Source organism: Mytilus californianus, unplaced genomic scaffold, assembly GCF_021869535.1.
Source record: "Mytilus californianus isolate M0D057914Y unplaced genomic scaffold, xbMytCali1.0.p SCAF_3, whole genome shotgun sequence".
Taxonomy (NCBI): domain Eukaryota; kingdom Metazoa; phylum Mollusca; class Bivalvia; order Mytilida; family Mytilidae; genus Mytilus; species Mytilus californianus.
The window spans coordinates 127,941,449-127,969,089 of record NW_026262679.1 but is presented as its reverse complement, the minus strand read 5'-3'; the positions used below and the strand labels follow the sequence as shown (position 1 = coordinate 127,969,089).

Below are 27,641 nucleotides of genomic sequence, written 5' to 3'. Positions count from 1 at the left end.
TGAAACGTTTTATATTCGTTTTTATTATAGTTTTTTTTGGTTTTAAGTGAAACCACAAGGGCACTCTCTTGAAAAAAAGGAAGAAAAAGTGTATATACAAGAAAAAAAATTAGGACCATGCAATCGTTCAAAGATTTATCAAGAATAACTTACAGAAGAAAAATATTTCGCCGGTATGAGTTGATTTAATCCAAAAATTCATTTATGCAAACATTTCTCTGCTCCAAATCAGCTGTCATCGTAAAATGTGTCATAGCCGAACTAAAAGATGTTCATGATGTTACTGAACAGTGGAGTCGGACCTATAATCCGACAGTCCTGTAGTCCGACAGTCTTATAATCCGACAGTCTTATAATCCGACAATCCTATAGTCCGACAGTCCTATAATCCGATAGTCCGAAAACTTATACTATAGGTTAATATCAGCAATATAGTCTGAAAAATATGCCTATATAGACATATAATTTAATTTTGGATGTAACGCGTCTTCCGATTGGCTGACGTTGTTTTATTTATCAGCTCATAGACATGATTTTGTCATGTGACCTTGACGTCATCAACATTTTTTCATGATTTACTCCGGTTTAAAATGGAATTAAGAATTAAATTATAAGAAATGACTGTAATATTTTTTCTGTCTATTCGAAATAACATAAAAAATGTGGTGCACACTTTAAAATAACCCGCTACGCGGGTTATTCAGTGTGCACCACATTTTTGATGTTATTTATTCATAGACAGAAAAAATATTACAGTCATTTCTTAAGTAATGTTTGTAAATTGGTATAATTCACACAGAAAATTGTCAATTCAGTCAGTATGACGTCTTGTACAGGGCTGTACTAATCCAATAAGAACCGGAAATGAATGCAGTGGGATAAAATCAATCGGCAATTAATGATATAACACGTGCAGGGGGCATGGAAATACCGGGCGTCTGTCCATGTCTCCGTCCGTCTGAGTCTGTCCAAGGGTACAATTCTTGCCAGATTTTTATAAAACTTATACTATAGGTTAATATCAGTAATATCTCGGACAAGTTCTATAATGGTGGACGATCAACTTTTTAAAAAAGAGTTATGCCCCTTGGAAATATTAAATTTAAGGAAATGGCCTTGTTAGCACTCTCACAGGTACAATTCTTGCCAGATTTTGATAAAACTTATACTATAGGTTAATATCAGTAATATCTCGGACAAGTTCTATAATGGTGGACGATCAACTTTTTAAAAAAGAGTTATGCCCCTTTGAAATATTAAATTTAAGGAAATGCCTTGTTAGCACTCTCACAGGTACAATTCTTGCCAGATTTTGATAAAACTTATACTATAGGTTAATATCAGCAATATCTCGGACAAGTTCTATAATGGTGGACGATTGACTTTTTTAAAAAGTTATGCCCCTTGGAAAATCTAAAATATGTGCAACGCGGGGGACATTGGAAGTCTGTTCTTTTATTATCATTGTTTTGAGCTAGTTGGTGTATGAGAGATATTACCTGTGATTTGCATGATCTTTTTGCTTTGAATCTGTGTTGTAGTTCATAAAGTATTTATTTGTTTCAAGGTGTTTCATCATGTTACTAGCTAGTATATGTTCAAGTAATTTACATGAGATGCAGGTAAGTGAAATTGGTCTATAATTACCAGGATGATGTTTGTCTCCTTTTCTATATACTGGTGTAACGTTAGCATGGTTTCATCGACCAATCTGTGTAAATGACCTCATTGAACAATGGATTCTTAATGTGATGTAATAACAGAAGCATTGTGACATAGAAAATGTACAGGAAAATGCATGAATTCAAAAGATGCTATGGTGGACAAAAAGTGATAAGGTGTATTTAAGGTTCATGTGGACCTTTTGGCTAAAATGGCTGCATTTTCACCTCAAAATTTAATATTTATTCCGAGGACAGAGTAACCTGTGCATCTGGTAAAGTTTTAAGGCATAGCATGCCCTAGATAAATTAAATTCAAATGCATTTTATGTTTTTAGGTACTACTGTTCTCATCCACAAGACACACTTGGACCTCCTGGTAGATTGAAGAGATATTTAATAAACAAATTTGTAAAGACGATTGAAAAATGTGAAAATTTTGTAGAAACTAACAATCCTTCAGCATTCAAATTTTACAAGACTTTTAAAGTTGGTAAGTTCAAAACTTAAAGTTTCCCTGCTCTACACATTTATATGCATGATGAAAGTAAGCTATAATACTTCTCCTCACACATTGTGAATTCACTAAGTTCTGCTCACATCCTAAAGATATGATAAGAAAATTACAGAGCGACTTAGCAGGATAGTATAGGTGCAGGAGAAAACTTATTAAATACACATAGGATTCAGATTTTTAATGAAGCCATAAATTTCAGGAGTTATCTTTCTTGCTTGACATAAAAGTCCAGTATGAGCCATTTGGAAATTTTATTTTAGTAAAAATGAATAATTACTAAGCAAGAATTTTCCATTCTTGCATAATTTATTATTCTTCACTGGTTCATTATTGTTTTTCTGCACACAAAGATTTAAATTAAATTCATTTTATTACTACTTAATTTTTTTTATAACTTTTCTAACTGGATTATCAGTTGATATCTACTCGCCTGTATTTACGTACTAAATTACATGCCTGCTAAAATCACTTCTAGATTATATTGTAGGTGGTAAACACTTAGTTCATTTTATGTTGTTTTTGAATTTCCAGTTGAAGTGTTGATTTAAATTATTTCGATAATCTTGAGAAAAATTTTAACTAGCTGCTCACCCATACCCTCTATATAATTTCATATAATTTTATTTTTATTTTATTAACTTGTCTGTAGTCTTAATTTTATTTAATAACCTTTTTTTTTTTTAATTTCTACTTTGGTAATTCTTAGAATTGTTTATTTGATTATTATTGAACTATTGTGTTGTCTGATTCCATATTGTCATGATTGTTAGCCAAACAAATTGTTTTCATAAGATAAGCATTTCATGATTTCAAATCTTATTGCCTTCGCTTGATAGAAATGATCTGGTGTCTTGACATGAATTAAAAAAAAAACCCAACAAATCAGCTACTACACGGCAATAGAGACCCTAGATGGCTGCATCAGCAATAAGGAATCCACTTAAAAAAATTAGTCTAAAAATCCTTGAGGAAATTATACATTTGTGATCTCCTTGAAAAGTTGCTGGTGTAAAGTATCATCAACCATTCAATATGGATCAAGCAAAGTGGGATATACATTAATAAGACAGCAGCTCAAATACCATTACTAAACATGCTAAAGGTAAAATGACAGAAAATTTATTGTAAAATTTCTAAAAAAATCATGTGACCAAATTTTTGTGAAATGATACTCTTCATGAGAAAAAGAATTGTTAATCATAAACCTATATATTCAGCAAAAATTGAAAAAAAACAGAATTGTGCAATTTATACTGAATAAAAAAACACAACAAATAGTTCTTTATGTAAAAGTATCAACTTATATTAATTTGTAAGAATCAGAATGTACAATGTATGTTAATACAAAGAGGCATTATGCCTTACCAAACAAACAAACAAACAAACAAACAAACAAAAGCAACCACAGTTTTTGAGTCAATTTGAATCTATGAAAATTAGCATTAGATGTATTTTTCAGAATAATATGGTTTTTTTTTCTAGGATTTAATGATTTATTGGGGGATACAAAGACATATTATCAAGTTAGTAAAGATATATGGTATAACAGCAAGGAACTACATACATTTTCTCGTAAGGAACTTGTAATTTATCAACAGGTAAGGTTTTTTTTAGATTTTTATACAGTACCATTCAAACCAATCAGCTCTCCCACACCCTACACCAAGGAAAATTTCGGAGTCACTCCGAGAAACTCCGATATTCCTCCCAAAATGTTGGGAGGAATTTAGGAGTAATCTCTCTCAAAATCGCATAAATGTTCATTGTGATAGCGAGCTCACTCCAAACACCGAGGAATTAATTGCCCTAATCCTACTTTCATCTATGCCGACACACGACTGATAGGGTAATTGGATTACCTGATGTCATAAACAATTATATTTCCGGTCTACTGTACCAGTTTACATGTAAGTGTCAAACAAGTGTATAATTTTAAATGTCTTTTTATATTGGTTAAGTTTAATTTTTGTGTTAAAAATAAGTTAAAATATATTCGTATTTCTTGCTTGCTAATCTAAAAATATCTTTACCTAAATGGACTTGCTTGTTTAAAAAAAACAGACATTACCGGAAAAGGTTTATAAAATTTTGTGGAAAATGTGGAAAAAAACGTGAAATTCTATTTCAAAGCTGAATAAATGTGAGCAGTTTAAAGAGAATTACGTGTCTCAAAGTTTTGTATACAAGTAAAAAAGAAAATATTATTCACCATTCGTTATGCTTAATAAGTCTACGGCATTTTCTTTTTACGATTATCTAATTGCTTGAAACAAATAAAAGATTTAAAAGCAAAATGTTGTTGCTAGTTCTTTCAATTGCATTAAAGTTTTATAAAAAACATTTACGAAAAGGGACAAACTTGTGTAAAAATAAACGGAAACTACCGCTGATTAAATGTGAGCAGTTTAAAGAAAATAACGTGTCTCAAAGTTTTGTATATACAAGTAAAAAAGATAATATTATTCACCATTCATTATGCTTAATGAGTCTTACGGCATTTTCTTTTTACGATTTGTTGGCATTACTTTAGGATGATAATACATTTCGGCTACAACAGGAATACTTCCACAGCTGCACAATGACTCGTCTTTGCATAATATTTATTTACTCACAATGAATGTAAACTTGTGTGTTGTATTTTGGACAGCACTTGATCTTAAAAGATTTTAAAAGAAATTAATTTGCCGATGGAAGACAATTCCACGATACACATCTCAGTGATCAACAGTGTGTTGTTGAACTTGAACTTGACTACTCACAATATTAAATGCTAAAAATAGCTGACATCAATTTTATCCGCAGCACGAGATCTTTATATGGCAGGAAATAATATCACGTACCAGTAAACTCAGGTGACCTCTCTGAACGACCGTTGGAAAATTAATTCAGGTTTTAAAGTTGCTTTGTATTAATGATTTACATTTTTGTACGTTAGTATTGAGGCTCTAGAAGGTCCTTTTACAATTGATTAACCGGAATCTAAAATATAATCCTTTTCCGAATAAACGACACATGTCTTCTTTAACTATTTTATTTTTTATGTTTTATCAGTCAAAACCGACCTGAACATTAGTTACGTTATATGTCCATGGTCAACAATATAAACTTATTGTAGATGAAAACACGATGCATGTCGTTAAGTTGGGCGTTGGTAGAGATCCTCTATGAAAATGTGTAGATCATTAAAATCCTGTCCACTTATTTTTTCTTGTAGCATCTGGGTACACGATATAATTTCATTTTAATATTTTTCGTATATATATTTGATTTTTTTCTATAGTAATTGTTGAAATAGTTCATTTTTTTCATTTCGCCAAGAACTTTTAACGAGCTATAAAATACGGGTTGCGCTCATCCAATTTCTTTTTTTAAATAATTAATGATCAATAACAGAGATAAACGATAATTTTTTTCCATATAATTAAGTTGTGAATGTTGTGTGTCTGGGCGGAGAATTTCTCTCAGTGTTTTGTTTTCATGAATAAAGGGCATGCATACAAAACTTATTCCCTTTGTTCAACCATAGATGTGTCTTTTCGGAATTCAAATAATTCAAGTCGGTCATGTACCGAGGTAGTGAAACATAATATTTTACATTGCAAAATAAATATGCACCTGAAATTGCTTACTGAGTAAGTCATAAAAGATTCTAATTGTGGTAAAATCATCTTTGTTGCAAGAACTGACCAGACTATAATATAAATACAAAATAAGTTTTTTCTTCGTATTTTTATTCGTTTGTACGTTTTATTTCAAATGACAATGACATAAGGCAAAAACATATAGGAATAATTATCTTATGCTGAATGATAATATCACATCTTTATCTGTCAAAGAAAAGAAAACAATTGTTAAAATTTTAATACCGTGTTTTTAAAGCACACAGGTGCAATCAAGATGGATTAAATGAACATAAGGTAAATAATCTGGCTAATCCGATTATGTTGTCACGCGTCGTTAATTTTTAGGACATCCGATGGGCAATAAACCAATTAACAGCCACACGGTGTTGGGAGAGAATCTTTGGAGGAAATTGGGAGTATAATCTGTGGTATGCGGTGTGACTCCGAAAAACACGGAAATCGGAAAAAAACCGATCTTGAATCGATTCGTTTAAATGGTACTGTATCTTTCTAGTCTGCATTCACCTGTTTCTTATCTTTTGATATCAATGTACATAATGTAACAAGAGTAGGGAAAAACAAACATAAATCATGCAACCTGAGAACCTTATAGTTGCTTTTAAAATAAACCTATATGGGATTTGCTCATTGTTGAAGGCCTTACAGTGCCTTATAGGTGTTCACATCCTGGTCCTTTAGTCTATTGTGAATTATAGGTGTCTCATTGTCAATCAAACCACATATCATTGTCTTCATACTCATGGGAAAAATAATGTTTGACTGTCATAGTCCTGATTAGTTGCATGAACTTTTGAATAAATGTGATCAGTTGAATCGAACCTAAACTTGCCACCATTGGTAAAAGTAGCTGTTAAAGTAAGGTTACCGAGGTTACTGAATGCAAACTAGTCATTTACACAATCTCCAACAAGACACAAGATTCTGATTTGCACTACCAAGTGCAAATACAAAACACAAACTGAAATTTCCAACACAAACCACAAAATGTTCAAAAAAACTTGAATCATGTAATGATGCAAATTACACAATGTATCTATCAAAAATTGAATATTAAAACCTCACAAAAAAACATAATTAATTCGATACACCTTACAGTTATAATGTTACATGTACCTGGTACATGTATGCTTAATAAACTGATGAATAAAATTCTCAGCGATAGATCATGTCAATATGAACCATTAACTATTCAAAACAATATAAATAATTCCAAAAATAAGGTTATATATCCAAAAATTAGAACATCACAATAACCCCAGTCTGATCTTTTGAACTGATATTGGTAGCTAACAGTGGTGAAAACAACACCGGTAATTTTTGTCTCTTAATTTACATAAATATTTTTAACTGTTATGTTATATACTATATAAGACTTGATTTATTATGCATATTATGTAACAGTTTATTTTATATCAGAAGTATCATGAAAAAAATAGCAGTAGTCAGATCTGAAAATATTTTTTCTATCAATTTTTTCAGATGCCAAGTGAGATGATAAAAGCAGCCCCCATGCTTGTAGTAGCTATGATGCCTGGTGCTTTTGTTGTCTTTCCTACCATACTACCAATAGCGTAAGTAAAATTTACAATTGCTTTATGATTTTATAAATGGCTACTGATTGAAGTTTTATGTAATTAAGCTGGAAAGTTTGTAAATCTGTAAAACAGGATGATGTTCCATAGTATCAATATCTTCCTAATCTATCCCCACCATTGATAATCTGTAGGTCCTTCTAGATTGGTGGATCTTCAGGGGCAGATCCAGCCATTTTTAAAATGGGGGTTCCAACCCAGGATAAAGGGGGGTTCAAACCATATGTCAAAAAAAAGGGGGGTTTCAATCGCCGGAACCCCCACTCCTGGATCCGTCGGACCGCCACTGACCTTTTTCAGGGATTATTCAGTTACTAATGGAACCATACATCATCTCTTTTTTCTAATTTCGTGGAACTTCACTTTTATGCCCCACTTGCAATAGTAGGGGGATTATGTTTTCCAGTCTTTGATTCTTTCTTTACACCCCATATTTAAATTTTGAAGTTTTGGTACAAGTTTGCTTACCGGTACTATGAAGTTTTGGTCATACTAATTGGAAATTAATATACATTTTCATTATTATGTGAAATATATGCCAAATTAAGTTTTAGACCCAGATGTCACTGTAAGCTTAGCATGGTGTCATATGGAGACATATTCTTCTTGTATATATGTCAACCATATTAACTAAAAAATTTGAAGAACAAAAATTATCTCCCTTATGAGATATAGATTAGTAAAGGTATTTACGATTTGTAGATGATTTATTTTTTGCAAAAAAGTGTGGGACATGTATTTAATTTCTTTGTCTTTATATTTTACTTACATTCTATAATGTATACCTAAGTCAAGAATTAATAACAGCCCTTTATCAGTTCTAGATATTAACTTTCAGGGTGTCAAAATATTTAACCAAGAAAACATACTGCCTGTCTTGGTTCCAATGAGCAGAGAGTGCTTGAAATAAAGAAACATTTCTCAGATAGTGGTCAAGGGAAAATAATTCCCATTTAAAGCATTTCACTCTATTTTGTGTTTTTTTTTCAGCTACCTTTATCCCAAATTATTATTGACAAGTCATTTCTGGACGGAGGAAATAAAGAAAGAAGTATATGAACAAAGACATAAAGACAGAATAAAACATTTGCCATTAATTCTAGATCACATGGAAATAGCATGTAGACATATACCTCATACAGAATATAAACTTAAAATGGAACACATATTTCATAAAGTAAGTACATTAAATAGAATAACATGAGAACTGGATCAAATACATACAAGACGTAAGTTTTTCATGCATGATATATATCAAATATTACCTGGAAGTACAACACACATGATGCAAAATTAACATTGCTTAAATTGTAGGAACACTTACTTTTGTTTATATGGTAAGGAATCATTTTTTTTAGAAAGAGCAACAAGAAAAGACCTGCTACAAAAATGCAAATAATTTTTAAAAACAAGATAATCATTAAAAATTCAAATTATTAATATAAATAAGAAGATGTAGTATGAGTGCCAATGAGACAACTCTCCATCCAAGTCACAATGTGTAAAAAGTAAGCAATTATAGGTCAAAGTACGGCCTTCAACACAGAGCTTTGGCAACAGGAAAACCAACGGTCTAATCTATATAAAAAACGAGAAACACTTATGAACCAAATCAGCAAACGACAACCACTGAACAACAGGCTCCTGACTTAAGACAGGTGCATACAAATGCAGCGGGTTTAAACGTTTTAACAGGCACCAACCTTCACCCTAACCTGAAACAGTAGTGTAACATTACAACATAAAAAGACACACTATAAAATATCAATTGAAATGGCTTAACCAGTCAGGGGCGTTACTTAAACAAGTTATATTTTTTAGTTACTTATATAGGTAATTTTTGTTTTCAAACATTTTTAAATTACTCAAAACAGTTATTTTAAATTTCAATAGAAGCATGGACTAAATGTAGTTTTTATGAAATTTAACATCATTTTATCACTTAAAATTAAGAATTTATTAAATTTGAGAGGAGTATAGCGATACACCGTTACTTTAAAAATAATGACAAAAATATTACTTCATTAAGTCATTTTATACATTTTTCAAAGAATTAGTAATTACAATTATTTAAGGAACATATGTAATTGTTTTTGGTTACAAATTATAAATAACTTCAAGTCTTAATTAAATCACAAGTTTCTATCTATTTATGTCTGCCTACCTCAAGATTTTCAAGAAAAACGATATTTTAATAGTCCCAAGAGACCAATCTTTGACCCAGAAGTGTAAGAAAGGCAATTAGTGTTTCAGGAGGATTAGTTTTTATATTTCATGGGGAAAATAACCAGATGTCTGTGAAATTTGTTAAAGCTATTAAAATCTGTATGAAAGGACACCTATAAAAATAATATTTACAAAAGTTACTTATATAAGTAATATTTAAAATAGCCTTGTTTTCAACATAACTTGTATAGGTAATTTTAAAAGTTACTTGTTTAAGTAATGCCCCTGACTGTTAACTCGATCAAAAAGACATATGCCCGTGTGTGTAGTGATGTCATAGATTTTAACGAACGTAATCAATGCATCACTGGTAAATTATTAAGTCAGGGATTTCGTTACCATAAATTACGTAAAACTTTTGCTAAGTTCTTTCATAGATACAAAGATTTGATTAGTAAATTTGGCTGTACTTGTAGAAAACTGATTATAAACGGTATTTCACATCCTAAATTTTACGGTAATATTGTACTTAAAGCACTGAAATCACTATGTGATCCGTGTAAACTCATCAAACCTTTAAACAAACTTATTAGTAAAGGTTATCTTACCAATGTTGCAATTAGATCTTTGAATATAGTTTACATTGGCACTAATATCGATTTTGTCATCAGCAAATTAAAACATAACTAAATTTGTATTCTTTTCAAACGGGATGTATAAAGACACACCCACGTTCGTTTTGATCTATAAAGAGGTTAAACTCCTAACTATCCTACTGTCTGTCGATACATTTATTTTTGGCATTGCACTAGTCATGTTTTCTTTGACTGTCCATGACGTTAAAATACTAAATCCCTGAGATGTGTTTTAGTTGATTTTAGTCTCTGATGCATGATTTTTTATTATTAATTGTTTTGGCTTTTAACTAGCTGTCAGTACTCTCAAATCGTACTTTCTTGTTTATTTGACCTGTTGATACTAATTGTATTGCTTTTTTGTTATTTAATGTTATTCAGGGTTATATCTGTTTTATATATATACCAGCTTTGATAAGTGTTTGGTATTACTATAAATTTTCACTTCATACTATGAACATCAAAATGATTTATTTTGTAAAAATATTTCCTTTCTATATTGGAACTGTACACATATACCTAATAACAAAATTATTTTCATTTACCTGTGTTTAAATTTATTGCAAATGGCTGATATTTTTGTTCGAGCATATTGTTTTTCTTTAATTGTTTAACATTTCATATTGATATAACATGTTACTTTTATTATTCTTCCCTTAGTTTATTTATTTTGTATTTACATTGTATCATTGGTCAAATTTATTTGTTCAGTGTATGTTCAATGGTGTTAATATGTCCTTTGATTGAGTTAAGCTATTACAGTTGATATTTTATAGTGTGTCTTTCTATGTTGTGATGTTACACTATTGTTTCAGAAAAAGGGTGAAGGTTTGGTACCATTAAAACGTTTAAACCCGCTGCATTTGTTTGCACCTGTCCTAAGTCAGGAATCTGATGTTCAGTAGTTGTCGTTTGTTGATGTGGTTCAAAAGTGTTTCTCGTTTCTCGTTTTTTATATAGATTAGACCGTTGGTTTTCCCGTTTGAATGGTTTTACACTAGTAATTTTTGGGGCCCTTTATAGCTTACTGTTCGGTGTGAGCCAAGGCTCCGTGTTGAAGACTGTACTGTGACCTATAATGGTTTACTTTTATAAATTTTGACTTGGATGGAGAGTTGTCTCATTGGCACTCATACCACATCTTCTTATATATATCTATATAATAAAAAGACAGGTAAACATACACTGAACGAATAAGTTTGATTTATGACACAATATAAATACAATATTGATAAAAAAGTTGTAGAACAATGTCAAAAAGATAACTCTAACCTGGGACAAAGCCTGTACCTGAACCAAGGAAGAGAAACTAAAATTTCTTATTATTACTATGTAGTAATGATATGCATGCAAGAAGATTTGAAATAATAGTTTTTTTTTTGGCATTTGAATTCAATATAAATATGTGATTAACAATGATTTAGGCCAAAATAAAAACAAAACAACTTGTGTTTAGGGTTTTCCTACTGACCCAATTATTTTAAGCTTCAAAATGCCTCCTACCCTTAGATTTAATTGGCACTTTTAGTAGTGAATTGTTATAATTTCCAGGTTTCCCAATATACCCAGTGTAAACATATTGACCAAAATAAAAGAAAGAATTCTTACCTACCTACCCAATTTTATTTTTTAAAGAGGAAACAATAAACACACATGCTTTTTGTTTGGCCTTAGTATTTTTAAAAGAAAAGGAGATATGCCATTGTGTAATATATAGTATCTGTATCTGATTGAAGTGATTACTTTTATAGTACCTTGCTTACTGTTCTTTACTATTTTTAGCTAGAAAACTCCTTGCATCCAACAGTTGAAGAAATTTTAGAAGTAAAGCCAGTATTTGAGACTTATAACTTTAAGGCAGAGAAATTATCATTTGCATATTCTGTAAGTTTATAAAACCTTTTGTATTCATTATGCAAGAATGTTGCACTACAATAAAGAACTACCATAATAGTTTCTATAGCATTTAGAATCAACGATAGTAATGATCCCAAAAAAACTAGTGACAGTTTATTAATATTATGCCTGGATGAATAAAAAGAAAAAGACTGGTCAAAAGAACTCGAAATTTATAAAGTCTTTTCATAATAGAACAACACTTTTTATAATTTGAACTTTTAATTCAATTATACTTTTCATTAGTTTGATATTATAAACAATTTTTCACTTTTCATTAGTTTGATATTACAAACAAGTTTACAAACATTCATTACATCAAATATATAGTATATAAACCATTATCAACTGTGACCTCAACTTGAAGTTACCTGAATTCAGGAGTCCAAGGAAATATTTCTCCTTGTATTTATCCTGATGACAGTGTAGAGAATGTGGAAGATATAAAAAAAAAATGAATCATACCTGCATTCCTTTAAAGAGTTGTGTCCCTTCTACTGTTTCAATTAATTACGACTTTTATATTAGATAAATGTCAGTAACCATATACTTGTACCTTTGAAGACTGTCATTGAATTTAAGAAATTCACCAGTGATTCAATAAAATTATACAGATGTCTATACAAATAAACCAACCAGGGAGTCTTGACATGACAAAGTATCTTCTTTAGTTTTTTTTAAAGTCTTAGTAATATACAAGATGACCTGGCATGCTTTTATTTTGGTTTGGAAAATTGAGAAAAAAAATTATATATTTTCAGAGACATCTTGCAAAAACATTTGGGTTTTCATTACGAAGATCAAAGTTAGTACAAGAAGGATTGATATTACTTCATACAGACTTGGCTATTGTCAGGGAGGGTTTTAACTCTATGACCGAGGAGGACATCAATACGGTAAGACTTGATATTGATTCCAAAATGATTTTTGTTGACATGGGATAAGTGAATGGTGAAAATATTTACAACAAAAGTAATTTCATGTACATGTACTAACTCCTTTAAAACTTAAATACATTAATCTATAAAGATTTGTTATTTGATATAAGAGTAATTGTAAGTTGTTCATAACAAGAGCTTGGTTTGTCAATGACTATCATTCAGTATGAACTTTTGCCTTGCTAGAGTTCAAATTGATAATTTTATTTGATGAAGCACTCAGTGCATTATGGCAAAATGTAGCTCGGATGGAACTTATTTTTTTTGGCAATGGTCTCCACAAATCAGAAAGCATCAGGCCCATTAGAGTTATGGTTTTGCAGTTAGGCAAAAGCTTGATAGTATTTATGACAAAATAATATCTATTTGTACCAAGTCAGGAATATGACAGTTGTTTTCCATGAGTTTGATGTGTTTGAGCTTTTGATTTTGCCATTTGATAAGGGACTTTCCGATTGAGTTTTCCTTGGAGTTTGGTATTTTTGTTATTTTACTTTTGAACAGAAAGTAGCAAGCAAAATATGTCCACGATTAATGTACAGTATTATGTTATTAAAGTCACTGCATTCAGATGTCAGCAACTTATGAGTGATTCTTCTATTGCAGTCTTGTCTAAGTAGGGGATTAAATCCATATGGAATGAATAGAGACGAAAAGGAAAATTATTTAGAATCTTGGACTCAGATAAGTAAAGAAGTAGATGGTATGTTGTAAACATGTAGCACACATTTCAAGAATTGAAAACTATATTAGTGCAGTTAAGTTATAAACAGTACTTTAGTGCAAATTATTGCTTGAAAAATGAACAATTTATCAGTCTATATATTATATCAAAATTATATCACTACATGGATAAAAATAAGGAGAAGTGGTATGATTGCCAATGAGACAACTCTCAACCTGAGACAAAATGATGTGCATATAAGCAATTCTAAATCTCTCTAGGCCTTCAATAATTACAAAACCCATACCACATACCAAGCTATAAAAGGCCCTGACATGAAAAATGTATAACAAATCAAATACATGTAAGAAAACTATCTGCCTGATTTATGTACAAAACAATAATCGAAATACAAATATGTTATACAGCAAAAAAACGATAACCTATTATTGTTTCTTTCATAGTATAATACTGTTAAGGTAACACGATACCGAATGGCATATCTCCCGATTTCTAAAATTTTTAGCACACTGGTACTTTATATCGAGTTACATCGGAATATGAAATAAAAAATGGGGGTCACCATTCTTGTTTTTTTGTAATTTTGTAAAGTAAATGTCAATTTTGGCGCCAAATTTACATAGATATATAAGGAAAATGTCTTTTTTTCGACTTACTTTTCTCATATACGGAGAAAGACTAAAAACTAACATAATATCCAGGATTGTATACCAAATCCATACATGCATAAAAAAACATATGTCACCATCCTTGTTTATTAGATAAATCGCTTCAAAGATGACCGATAAGATTAGAAATTGACAAAAATATGTGATGTTACGGAATACAGAATAACTTTATTTTTATTCTGAGGGATTGAAAAAAAATATGTAACGGGATCTGAATGGTGTTTGTTATTTTATTTTCATTCCTCCTGTCGGAAATTTCCTTAAATTCAATATAACATTCTAATGAGTTAATTTTATTTCGTCCTAACTGGGTGCACTTCAAGTTAGCTTTCAAAACAAGATGCGCGTATTGTATTTTTACTAACACCAAGTACATAATTTAAAAGTTAAAGCTTTAAAACTGTAATCCTAAAAAAAATCAGTGGTATAAACTCTATATACCAAGTAAGGGACGGACTGTCAAAGGACACGGGTAAACCAATATGCTCCCAGCATTTTGTCAAGGGAGCAAAATATATATTAGCATATATGATGATGTTCTATTTTATAAATCATTTGGTGACAAAATATCTTTTTGAATAAGCAGTTCATAGTGGAATGGTAATATGGAGATCTCAAATGTAGCAACGTAAGCAAGCTAACGTCTACGTCATTTGGTCTTTGATGAAAAGCTGTCTAATTGGCAAACATACCACATCTCCTTATTTCATAAGCGATTGTGTTTTCTCCTAAAATACAAGAATTTAAAGACTAACAAATACGTATTAGGAGACTGAAATATGTTGCTGTTATAGTTAAAATCTGACTTTTGTTGTGAACATGTGATGTTATAATTTGATAGATTTAATACTTGCCATACTAAATATACTTATTAACTTTCCAATTAAAGGGACCAACGAATCTTCACTAAAACTACAAATTAGCATTAAAAAAATACTCGTCCATCCTGCATTAGTCACGTGTTATATAGATGTCTTTGGTTTTGTGTGTCATTAATTGGCCATTTGCTGTTTTATTGTATATCCCACATTTCCATTTATGCACACAAAGAAAAAACAACCCTTTTAATTTACATAAACACTTGTATACTTGTTGTAAAAACTCCTTTTAAGACTGCGAAGTATCTCGGGCTTTTCCCGACGACTATGTGAGCAATATGCCTATCCCCCAAAAGGCACCTTTGCTAATCGTCTGTGAGTCGTTTTGTCTCCCCACTTTGTGAAAAGGTGCGTTTTTATCAGCTGTACCTGTACGTCATGACCAACTCAAAACACCAAAAACACACCCCTCCCCGAAGACAAAGTGCAAATTAATATGAATCTAAAATAAAATTGATTTTAAGATCTCGTTGGATTTTTGTCTCCGCGCGCTTGTTGTGGTGGATATACAAATACCGGGCGTCCGTCCTTCCGTCCGTCCGTTTGTCTGTCCGGTCTTGTTAGCTCTCTGACGTGTACAATTCTTGCCTGATTTTTATAAAGCTTATATATTAGGTTTATATCAGCATTTTCGCTGACAAGTTTGAAAATCAATGCCGATCAATTACTTTTGAAAGAGCCATGCCGCTTGGATGTATTAATTAATATATGGAAAATTGCATTTTTAAGCAGCTCTCACGTGTACAATTTTTGCCAGTTCTTTGAATAATTTAGATTAAAGGTTTATATCAGCATTGTCTTGGATAATTTCGAAGGTCAGTGCTGATCAAATATTTTTAAAAGAGTTATGCCCCTTGGAAATAATGATTATATTGGAAAGGAGAAGGTCCGGTTAGGGCTTATTTTGGCCTAAAATATGAAGTACATCTCATGAAAGATTTTTGACATTTTTTAAACACTTAAGTGCCTTCTTCAGTCGATTCAATTAGTTTATGTAAAATATTTTAAACTGATTTGGTCCTTAGAGACGCCTTAATTCAAGCTTAAATATGAAAAATCTATCAAATATGCCACAAAACGTCACTTTTCAGATGGTTTTTGTCTAAAAATGAAAGTGGCTGCATTCGTGTTCAGTCTCAACCTATATATATGTCATGTATTATCATCAAATACAACATATATTTAAATATTAAGACTGAACACAAGTGCGGCCACTTCCATTTTCAACAAAAACCGTCTAAAAATAAGCACAAATGCTAAAATTGTGAAGATTTCGTTATGTTGCATGCATTAATGATGCTAGTACAAAATGTACCTGATGCATGTACATTGTATTGTCAAAAACAGCCCATGTTTATGTAACAAAAGTATTCTTCTTTCCAATAAAATGCTTAAAGTTTAAATTTTTAACAAATTTTTGAAATGCTATATTTTGGGGCCAAAATGGGGTCTTACCGGGCCTACTCCTTTCATTGCATTTGCTCTCAAATCTGCATTTCTCTATTAACGATATTTATAAAAAAAAAAATCAATCAAAGAACGAACAATTTTTTTTAAAGTTATAATGGCCATTGACAGATACAATATGTACAACGCGGGAGGGCTTGTGGTGGGGGGCATTGGAACTGTTTTTTTAATCAGTTTGTTTTTGCCGTTTGAATAAAATAGGTTAATGAAAATATCGTTTTGTAGCTTGTTTGCGTTCGAAGTGCTTTTCTGGATTAACCTTCATCGAAGCACCGATCATTCATTCATTGTTGGGCCACAGGTTTTTAATTAATCGTTTGATTGGTTTCGAGAAAATAATTTATATCAGAATGGAATTGAAAGAAAAAGATGTAACGGGATCTGAATGATTAAATTTTATTTGGACTTAACCGAGTGCTCATTTAGTGTTGACATTCCATTTGTTTTTGTTAACTTTCTCCTTATTCCGATGTAGCTGTCCTGTTTAGACTGTGCTTATAAAATTACAATGCTAGTAGTTTGTTTTCAACAAGCTTCCGAAACCATATCGGATTTCTTCTGTACAGTCCAACAAATTTCAAATACTGTTTACACTTGAAACATAGGGAAAGTTGTTCGGCCAAATAGCCAATTTCAACAACTCTTCTTTTTTCATTCCATGCCAATAAACCAGTTTCTGTCTGAGTTTGTACGTCTGCTTGCATGGTGTTTTTCCGTTAAATTCTATTGGTATTCTTTTCCAAATAAATTTCCTTTTTCTTTTTTGCTAGTGACGTTTTTCGGTGACCATTTAAAAACGAATGGGCTTCATAGCGGAATTGCATTAATTGTGGTACAATTCCCCGTATTTTCATACATTATCATGCGTTTCTATAATTTGGATTTATACTTTCAACCCAGAATAAAAAGCTCAGTCTGTTATGCATAAGAACATATATAGATTAATCGTACACATGCTTACTTATCAATAGAAACAGAACATTTAAAAAGTATATATTTAAATGTGAAGAATGAGAAGAAGAATGGGAGGAAGACGCCGAAGCAATCAATTTCAAATAACGTATTGCATCAAATCCCTCGACATTCTGCATCTATGCAAATTTACTATAAAAATATTAATAAAAATAAATGGTTAATTTACTATTTATATTTCACCTAAGTGTGATTTTTTTTTCTCATTTTTGTTCTTTTTTTTGAATCGTAATTATGCAAAGGTTTTTGTTTTGTGATTAAATATGATACGTATAGAAAGCGACGTTAAAATGAAGGTATTTTTAATATATAATCATATATATTTGCAAATTTGAAATAAAGAAACATTTATCTTTCAACTATTTTATACCAGACTGAGGCAAATTGTTTGTTTAATTCGTTCTAAGTTATTATAAAACATCAGGTTTTACGTTTGCCGTCAATTTCAAAGATGTCGACAACAGCAGGAACGATAACTCGTGGCGTAACGTCATTCTGTATAGTGTTACCTTAATCGACATGTGGGTTGGCTTTGGTCTCATGATCATGTAAGGCATTTGTTAATTTTCCATTAAAGTACAAATCAAAAATACTAAGTGGTCACAAGCAAGTTCAAGTACCTACTAACTGCTGTTATAATAAAGCATTGTTTTTGGTACAGTTACACTTAAAAACTTAGTAAAAATGCAGGTATTCGAGGTAGATTTTCTCTAATTTTCGTAACACTGCTATATTTCACAAATATACAATTTAAGCCATAGACAATGGAAATTGTGAAAGGGCACAATGCTATGTTACCTAAAAATGTCTAGTTAAATTAATTTGATTCTAATCTTGTGATATTTATGACATAATAAAAACATTTTATAAAATGATTTCCGAAAATATACAGTATATCGAATGGTCCATTCAATAAATGACCTTTATTTGTGAAATAATGAAAACATGCAGCTGATAGATTTATATATTTTTTTCAGAACACAGTATGTCCTTGTTATTACATGGACCAGTATTATTAGCTTTAAATCATCCAACTAATAGACATTTACTGGGGGGTAAAAAATTTAGATGGAGGCGGAAAAAGAAAAAGGAAGTAGTTTGAATTGAAATTTAAGTACTAAGACCATACTACAGGTATAATAAAAAAAATGCTGTGACTGAAGACATCTGTGGAAGCTTTGTATATTGTTTTTCCTCTGTCTAGAATCATTAACATACTAAGACAACTAAGGAGATTGTTTGTACTGACAAATACAAAAGCAAGGGACAGTGGAGAGCCACTCAAAGATTACTGTTTTTATGATTATTGTTGTCAGAAGACTTGCAGTACCAGATAGTTTATAATTTTCAGAATTATTTTGATAGAAATGTTTATGCCCAATCAACCAAACAAAAGCATAATGGGTACACATTGTGTATCACTGCTTACAAATAAAATTTTAATCTTGTATATTGTGTATCATATAATATTTCTAACAATACATTATATTGCCTTTTTGTGAATAATAATAAAATAGTTATACAGAAAACCATCCATGAATTAAGGTTATCAAAAAACCATTCTAGGTACATTTTTGGGGTTTTACAGGGACTAACTAACAGATCTGCCAAAAAATAAATTGGTGGACAAATTTAAACAACATTAGCATAATGCCCTTAGTTTCCATTTTAAACTACTTACTTTCATTGTCAGCTTTATTGATAATCGTATATGGCCACTGTAAATAAAAATATAAGATACAATTGAACAATCGATTAACAAATGATACTTGATTAAATTATATTCTGTATTGAATTTCTAAGGCACTGAGTGAAAAATACATTCCTGTTTAGATAACCAGTTGATAAAGTATGAGCTCAAATTGTTGCCATCAATACTTTCAGATGAATAGGTGGAAGTATTCTAATATAATTTTTTTCTAAAGATTCCTGAAAATGTTGTGGTTTTTTGTCGGGTCAAAGCTTAAGAATTTTAAAATATCTTTTTCTGCTTTTATGACCAGATCTTTTATGTTTATGATTTTGAAAGAAGTATGTTTTCATGTGACAATAATGGTCTTATATTGTATACTATTATACTATTGTATTAGTATAATAAAATTTGTTTTTAATTTCATAATTGCATTTAAGTGTACTAATTTGTTATTCTAATTTCATTATTGCATTGAAGTATACTAATTTGTTATTCTAATTTCATTAAGAATATTTTATGTGTATGGTGATAATGATTGTTAATTATTAAATTATATAAAAGCAGACATAAGGAAGAAAAAAATATGTTAAAATTTATGATTTCTTTAATATATGAACATTTAAGCCTTATTACTCCTTTGAAACAGGCTTTGCATAAACAAATTAGGCTGCTTATAGGAGTTATTGCCCTTTAATGATGATTTTTACCTATTTTTCCATTTTGGGCAAAAACTGGTGGGTAAAGAAAAACTTTAAGCTGCAAAAGAGATCAGCATCTACAAAAAGGATAATATTTCTGAACTTGTCAGCCGAATCCTTATTATAAGAGTTATTGCCCTTAAATTACGACCTTTTCCCTTTTTTTTTTATTTTGGGCAATAATTATAGAAGATAAAGGTAAACTGTAAACAGTAAAAATGATCAACAAAAGAGAGATTTTAGTCATGAATAATATTCAAGTCTACATTGTTGAGAGTGGCCATTGTTGAAGATGCACATAGATCCAGATGAGCGAGTTTAAATTGTAAAAGGCACTGGAGAAATAGTTGAATCTATTGGTTTTTTGGTGTGAAACATTTACCAGTCCTTTCAAAAGTATCTTTGTCTTGACAACAGTAAAGGCACATGATGCACAAAGTGTTGAAGATACAGGTGCTTCCAAACATTATAAATAAAGGCAACAGTAGTATACTGCTGTTCGAAATTCATAAATTGATTGAGAAAAAAACAAATCCGGGTTACAAACTAAAACTGAGGGAAACACATCAAATATAAGAGGATTACTACGACACAACATTAAAATGTAACACACACAGAAAAGAACTATAATATAAAATGGCCATTTTCCTGACTTGGTACAGGACATTTTAAGAAAAAAATGGTGGGTTGAACCTGGTTTTAAAGCTAGCTAAACCTCTCACTTATATGACAGTCGCATCAAATTCCATTATATTGACAACGATGTGTGAACAAAACAAACAAAAACAATAGGTAAAAATGTCACAAATAGGGGTAAATAGTCTAATTCGGTAGGAACTTTTTTAGAAAAAGGACGAGACGTTATTTGACATTACCCTGGTTCATGAACTTTCTGCTCCGACACTGGTGACGTTTTATAAAGTCTGAGTAGCAGCGGCAATCTCTTGAATACCGAATGAGTTGGGAAATGTATATCCAATATGCAGTTGAAGTTGTTATGTTGCTGCTAAGGGGGTTGGGGAATTTATAATTTCAAAATTAAAATCGTCTCGTTTGTCATTGATTCTGGTACTGAGATGACTGCTTATGTCAAATTCGAGGTATGAATCTAAAATTGAGGCGGAGGAAGCCGTGTCTGTTGTTTCTTTAATTTCTAGTTCTGGATGATATATTTAGGAACCCCAATCAGAAAAGTTTGGATTGTTAAAGGAAAGAACATCATCAATATATCTGAATGTGAAATTAAATGATCTGGCTTTTTTTATCTTCTTGTTTTTGATAAGTGTCTGAAGGAACTCCCACTCAAATGAAAATAAGAAGAGGTCGGCAAGGAGAGGCACACAGTTCGTTCCCACAGGAATGCCGACAATTTGTTGAAAAAGTCTTCCCCAAATTCAACAAATATGTTGTCAATAAGAAACTCCAGCATACTGATCACTTGGTCCTCTGTGTAGCATGTTTTACCTTTTTTTCACTATTAACAGAATAACCCGTATGGTATACTAAGTAATAAATTTAGAGCGTATGCTACAATTTTTCTATTGAAAAGCATTGTGGATTATTTCTTTAAGACGATTTTTCAATTTCACATGGAGAAAGGTGGTATACAGGGTTAAAAAATCAAACTTTTGATAGAATTAATTTCAGAGAAAGATCAAGATTTAAAATTATCCAGAAGTTCTTTAGAGTTTTTCTAGTTGATGGATTAAGCCATTCCGAAGTTCATTCCTGTGTACTACGTTTTACCAAAAAAAAAAGGATAACATTAAGTCTCCTGAAGGTTTCATTATGACAGTAGGAATTCGATCTGGGTCGTAAACTTGTGTTTCAGGAAACAGTTCAGACAAACTAAATACCAGATGTACTGTTATGGTCTACTCAGCAGAAGGCAATAGTACTTATAAAACTAACAATATTCTTGAAGGAGAATTGTATAGAGGCATATGAGAGGAAGAGCTCGAAGTACCTCAGACTGATATATACCTGTCAAGATCGCAGCTGGAACGCAGAAACAAACAGCTGCAATGTGAGAACCTGGCTCAGTAGGCAGAAAGGGTATATTGTTGGCTGTGGCACCAAAGAGAAGACACCGCTCAACTATACACAGTGAATTAATCACCTGTGTAGACCTGCCAGCAGGGAAATGTCATGGTTTAAAGGGCCAAAACATCAAAAATCGATTGGTTATATAATTATAACATTTGAAGATGTCAAAGCTGTTAACAAGACAGATGACCACAAGACATGTTGTTTGAGAAAACACAGCAAAAAATTTTAAGTTATCAATAAACTAAGGTTTCAACTCCCTCAGGTATAAATGACTTTTACAAATTCTTTTCTATTAAATGGATTTGGCTACTCTTTTAGGTCCCTTTCGGTCATAGGCTAAGTCGGAAATATTGAGGAAATAATACAAAATGCTATTAACAAATAGCACGCAGATACCTTGTATCTGTTAGATAAGTCCCTTTTACCGATTTGTCGTGTGAAATAATTATATATAGAAATGGAACCTAAAATGTCATGTAAAAACTCATCAAAGATACCGGGTTTATAATTTGTCACACCAGGTGTGCGTCATTCACATGAGACTTTTCAGTGGCGTTCAAATGAATAAACAAAGGCAGGCCAAATCAGCCTCGAATCGAAGTTGAAGAGGAATTATATTTCATGTCAACAAATTGGGGTGGTGATACACTCGGAGACCAAACGTCCACCAGCAGTGGCATCGACCCAGTGGTTGTAAAACTCATCAGAGATACCAAGCTTATGATGTGTTACGCCAGACTTGCGTTTGATTCACTTACAACTCGTCAGTGGAACTCGAATCGAATAAGTTGGAAAGCCAAACCAACACACCATTTAAAACCAAACCAAAAATTCCGAAAAATATACCAAAAACCGGCTGAAGCCATTTATGCCTGGTGGTTGTAAAACCTTAGTGTTTCGAATGATTTCAAGTTTTATAAATATAAAGTTTAGAGAAAAAGACAATATCAATGATATGTCATTCCAATACAAAGTGCGGCTTGTGATACCCTTGAGGATGAAAAGTCCACCAGCAGTAGCATCGACTTAGTGTATGTAAAAACCCATCGAAAATCCAGGCTTATATTTTGTAATTGCATACGTGCGTTTCATCCACATAAGATTCATCAGTGGCAAATAAAAATAAAAACAGAATGGCAAATCAAATAAAAATTAGCATTTGCTAGCTAAAAGTTCCGGGAAATCGTGCCAAATACGAATAATGACATCGTACTATGCCTAAGGGTAAATAAAAACTCCGTAGTGTTTTGAATCATTCAAAGTTTTAAAAACAGAACATAAACTGTTAATATGAGATGCTATATCTGAACATCGGGTAAGACATCCGATTTGATACACTTTGGATATTCTTTTTAGATGAATTGAAATGAAAACATAATAAAAAAATAAAGTAAAGTACGCATGATTTTATCTACTTTAACGTTTACATTCACGCATAAAGTACCATAATAAATATACAAAATAAAGATTTTTGTTATAGTTCTTCTTCGCATAGCTGAAAAGAATAAATTTAAATTTTAACCCTTGATCTTGTTTCCTTTTTACGCATTTAAATTCAATGATAAATTTGCAAATGACTTAAGTAATTTAAATGTCAAATTTACAAATACCTGATGTACAGTTCTTTCACCCGTATATATACTCAACAATACACTACTGATCACATAGATAGGGAGAATATATATTCATTTCATATCAGAAATGTAAGTAATTAAAGCTTTTCTTTTTATATTTCATAACACTGCACAGTCAACTTTGACAAGAGTTTTCAATATGTCTGGTCAAAACGAAAAGTATAAAAAAATACCGAACTCTAAGGTAAATTCAAAAAGGGGAGGTCCATAAAAACTGACAAAATCAAACGTTATCAATCAACGAAACTAGTGAAAAACAACTGTCACATTCCTAATTTGTTACAGGCATTTTCCGAAGAAAATGGTGGGTTAAACCTGGTTTTATACCTAGATTTTTGGTCTGTTTCTTAAATCTTGTTTTGATCAATTCATTTTTATCCCGAATAAGTCATTAAAACAATAAACATTGATAGGGACAAGACGCTGATCTCCGATTCCATTGATCGTCACAGGTATATTAGTCTTGCACGTTTGATAGACACATGCATGCACAGTGGAAGACACTTGCATGCATAGTAGAAGACAATCACCTGGTCTCGCTCCTTTTGGAGTCCATGCGATTTACCAAGTTTTGTTTGTCTCTTCTTAATCGATTTACGAAACTTTAACATCGGTAAACTAATATCGCCTTAACATATACCTATAAATACAAGCACTGAATGAACTCACGTCATTTTCAATCAAACTAGGTTATAATTAGTTATCAAATGTACCAGGATTATAATTTAATACGCCAGACGCGCGTTCCGTCTACATAAGACTCATCAGTGACGCTCAGATCAAAATAGTTATAAAGCCAAACAAGTACAAAGTTGAAGAGCATTGAGGACCCAAAATTCCAAAAAGTTGTGTCAAATAAGTTATCCTTAGTAGGTAAATATCAGTTGTATGCAATACTGTGAAGTATTAAAACATATAGATACATTTATCCGTTTATCCACTCGTACATATTATACATATAAATGCTCCTCTGGCTGTATTGAAGATGAAATCCATTTTTTAACTTTATGTGAAAAATTTAACCCTGATAGAGATGCTTTCTTTGACTTTATTTGCCATAAACTGCCAAACTTTACTTTACTGGACAATCAGGAAAAATTTATATATCAATTGAGCTGTGAAGACAATCAGGTACTTAATGCTGTTGGAAAATTTATTCAAGTCAATATGAGTTAGATGTATTTATTTCTCATATGAATATATTATATACTTTAAACCAAGGGCTTTTTTACAGTCTAATTGTATTGTAATTGTGTATTTAAATTATATGTATCTATGCTTATCAATGTTCTTTTTCCTTATACATGTATTCTCTATATGCCTCTTGTGGGCCCTTAATTGGTAATAAAAAATATTTATCTATTATACTGAATCTCATATATATGACTTTTGAACACCGGTATACTACTGTTGCCTTTATTTATATATTGATTAAAACGTACTCGTTCATTATTAGGCATAGCTTGTTTCCCAATCCAAGTCCATTTGTTTTGACTTAACAATCGGTTAAACTAAAATATTTTACAAATATTTATGCATACACACCAGAAAGCAGACTCATTTGAAAAAAAATATATCTGTAACGTCAATATTTAATTCTATTAGTACTTAATGACTGAATACTTTTGTTGCTATTACAATTTACACCCACTTAATAAAATTGTTGATATTATGTATTAAACATATCTGAATAAGATAACCCATTATATTTATGCAGTTAGAATACCTGTAAATTTGATTTTTTTAAATTTGAAGGGCACTGTCACATTCGTTCAGTCAATTTAATAAAATGATGTAAATTATTGAAAATATTAATAGTTTTTGTTATGGATTGTTGTAACCCACGGCCCGATTAAACATTATGCATGACAAAATGACAACATGAATTTACGAAAAGATTATTCTAACATTTGAAAACGGGATGTTTACATTTGTATGCATTGTGAGGTTCAAGGTAAGTTTTAATAGAGCAAAAAAAGTATTGATCACTTTGTAATCGAAAGATAACCTTGAAAATTATTTTAAGATATAATACTTATGTGGAATTAGTAGAAAATAGTAAAATAACAAAAATACCGAACTCCAAGGAAAATTCAAAACGGAAAGTCTCTTATCAAATGGCAAAATCAAAAGCTCAAACACATCAAACGAATGGAAAACAACTGTCATATTCCTGACGTGATACAGGCATTTCCTTATGTAGAAAATGGTGGACTAAACCTGGTTCTATAGCTAGCTAAACCTCGCACTTTTATGACAGTCGCATAAAATTCCATTAAATTGACAACAATGTGTGAACGAAACAAACAGACATAATAGGAATATAAATGTCAAAAATAGGGGTACAGCAGTCAACACTGTGTTTTAACCTTAATCACTATAAAAAAAATAATCAGGAAATTATTGATTCTTTTTCACCAATTTTCACGATCCACAGTTGGATGCCTCGGTCGGCGAGTGGAATTAATAGTTCATCTACTGTATCACTAGCACGTCAAAACTGAGGTTTAAATATTTAACCCCGCACATGGCGTGATGCGTTCAACTCCAATCTGACTATGGTCAGTAGTTCTCTCCGAGCTCTCCGGCTTCCTCCACCAATAACAACTGACCAACACAATAACACCAACAATCATCCAATCAATTGATTCACAGTTCAAATAACATAAACAATACTAATGTTATTGCACCAGGGACACATTACGAAAATTTATGTCTTTTTCAGTAAAGCTCGTTGATTAAATATATGAAAGGCCAAAACTTATACCAAAATCGAAGACGTGATAAAAAGTATAAACTTTAACTTCACGGTTCGCTATCTAAATGATTTTATCTCACTAAATGATAAAAGGTTTGGTGACTATTTTGAACGTATTTACTTTGGAGTTATTTATTTGTAAAAACCTCTTTTAAGGAAATTGACAATGAGGGTCTGTTGAGAACAAATAAAGGCAACAGTAGTATACCGCTGTTCAATAGTCATATTTCGATTAAGCAAAAACAAATCCCAATAACAGAGGGAAACACATCAACTATAAGAGGAAAAAACAGAAACACTGAACTACAACAAAAGCAAACACCAATCTTCATAGAAACGGAATATAGATAACAACTGCCATATCCCTGACTTAGTGAAATAGTTGGTCGAACCTGGTTTTATGGCTAGCCAAACCTCCCGCTTATATGGTAACGTTGAAAATACCTCTAATGTAAAATTACAACACTACGTGACAGCAATACAGTACAAATTTTACAAAACTTTTTTTGTCAAAATAGATGATATCATCTTACCAATTGATAACTTTCTATTTCTATGTAGCATCATTCCAGCAGCGCTTGCATATGTAGTTTATATCTCATAGTTGATACTAAAGAGCTTGGACTTTATATCCTGATTTACTTGGTAGAGGACTCAGGCTTGCTGCGTACAAAGATGCTACTAAAACAAGGGTTCCAAGTGGTGAAGTTAAAGCAATCCCTTCGAAAACTTTACGATTACATACGGATATGTATGACTCTGGTTTATCATTTTGGATGTTCATATATCATTGCTTCTTGAGTAAAACTCGATTGAAACATGAGATAAACACTCTTTAATTTTTCATGCGTCCGAAATATGTACATAACATGGAAGTTATTCCTTTTTTTCATTTCCCCGAAATTTCGCATACCACGAAAAGCCCTTTATGATGCGTCTCGCGAAGTCAAAAATGTATATTTTTGCCGAACAGTTCTCTGTAAATTCATTTTTTTGGACACATTGAAAAAATTCCATAGTTTTAACACCTTCATTCTATAGTCATCTGCTCTTCAAATCTGCACAAATGGTTAAGCTCAGTCAATGTTTC

The 27,641-nt window shown here is 31.4% G+C and overlaps 1 protein-coding gene across 1 annotated transcript; it reads left to right on the top strand.

Annotated features, from left to right (window-relative positions):
• The first annotated feature begins 81 nt into the window (after window positions 1-81).
• On the top strand, window positions 82-19,973 carry LOC127736166 (LETM1 domain-containing protein 1-like). The gene is made up of 9 exons (XM_052246723.1): window positions 82-173; window positions 2,000-2,154; window positions 3,661-3,776; window positions 7,302-7,393; window positions 8,405-8,591; window positions 11,998-12,099; window positions 12,873-13,007; window positions 13,656-13,752; window positions 18,697-19,973. The coding sequence occupies exons 1-9, from the start codon at window positions 118-120 to the stop codon at window positions 18,819-18,821; spliced, it is 1,065 nt and encodes a 354-aa protein (XP_052102683.1). The 5' UTR covers window positions 82-117; the 3' UTR covers window positions 18,822-19,973.
• The last annotated feature ends 7,668 nt before the right edge of the window (window positions 19,974-27,641 follow it).

Bases quoted from the DNA above. Each gene is read 5' to 3' on its own strand.
- LOC127736166 (XM_052246723.1), top strand. From the start codon at position 118: ATGCAATCGTTCAAAGATTTATCAAGAATAACTTACAGAAGAAAAATA. The intron at 2,155-3,660 runs GTAAGTTCAAAA...TTTTTTTTCTAG, and splicing joins TTACAAGACTTTTAAAGTTG to GATTTAATGATTTATTGGGG. The intron at 7,394-8,404 runs GTAAGTAAAATT...TTTTTTTTTCAG, and splicing joins CCTACCATACTACCAATAGC to CTACCTTTATCCCAAATTAT.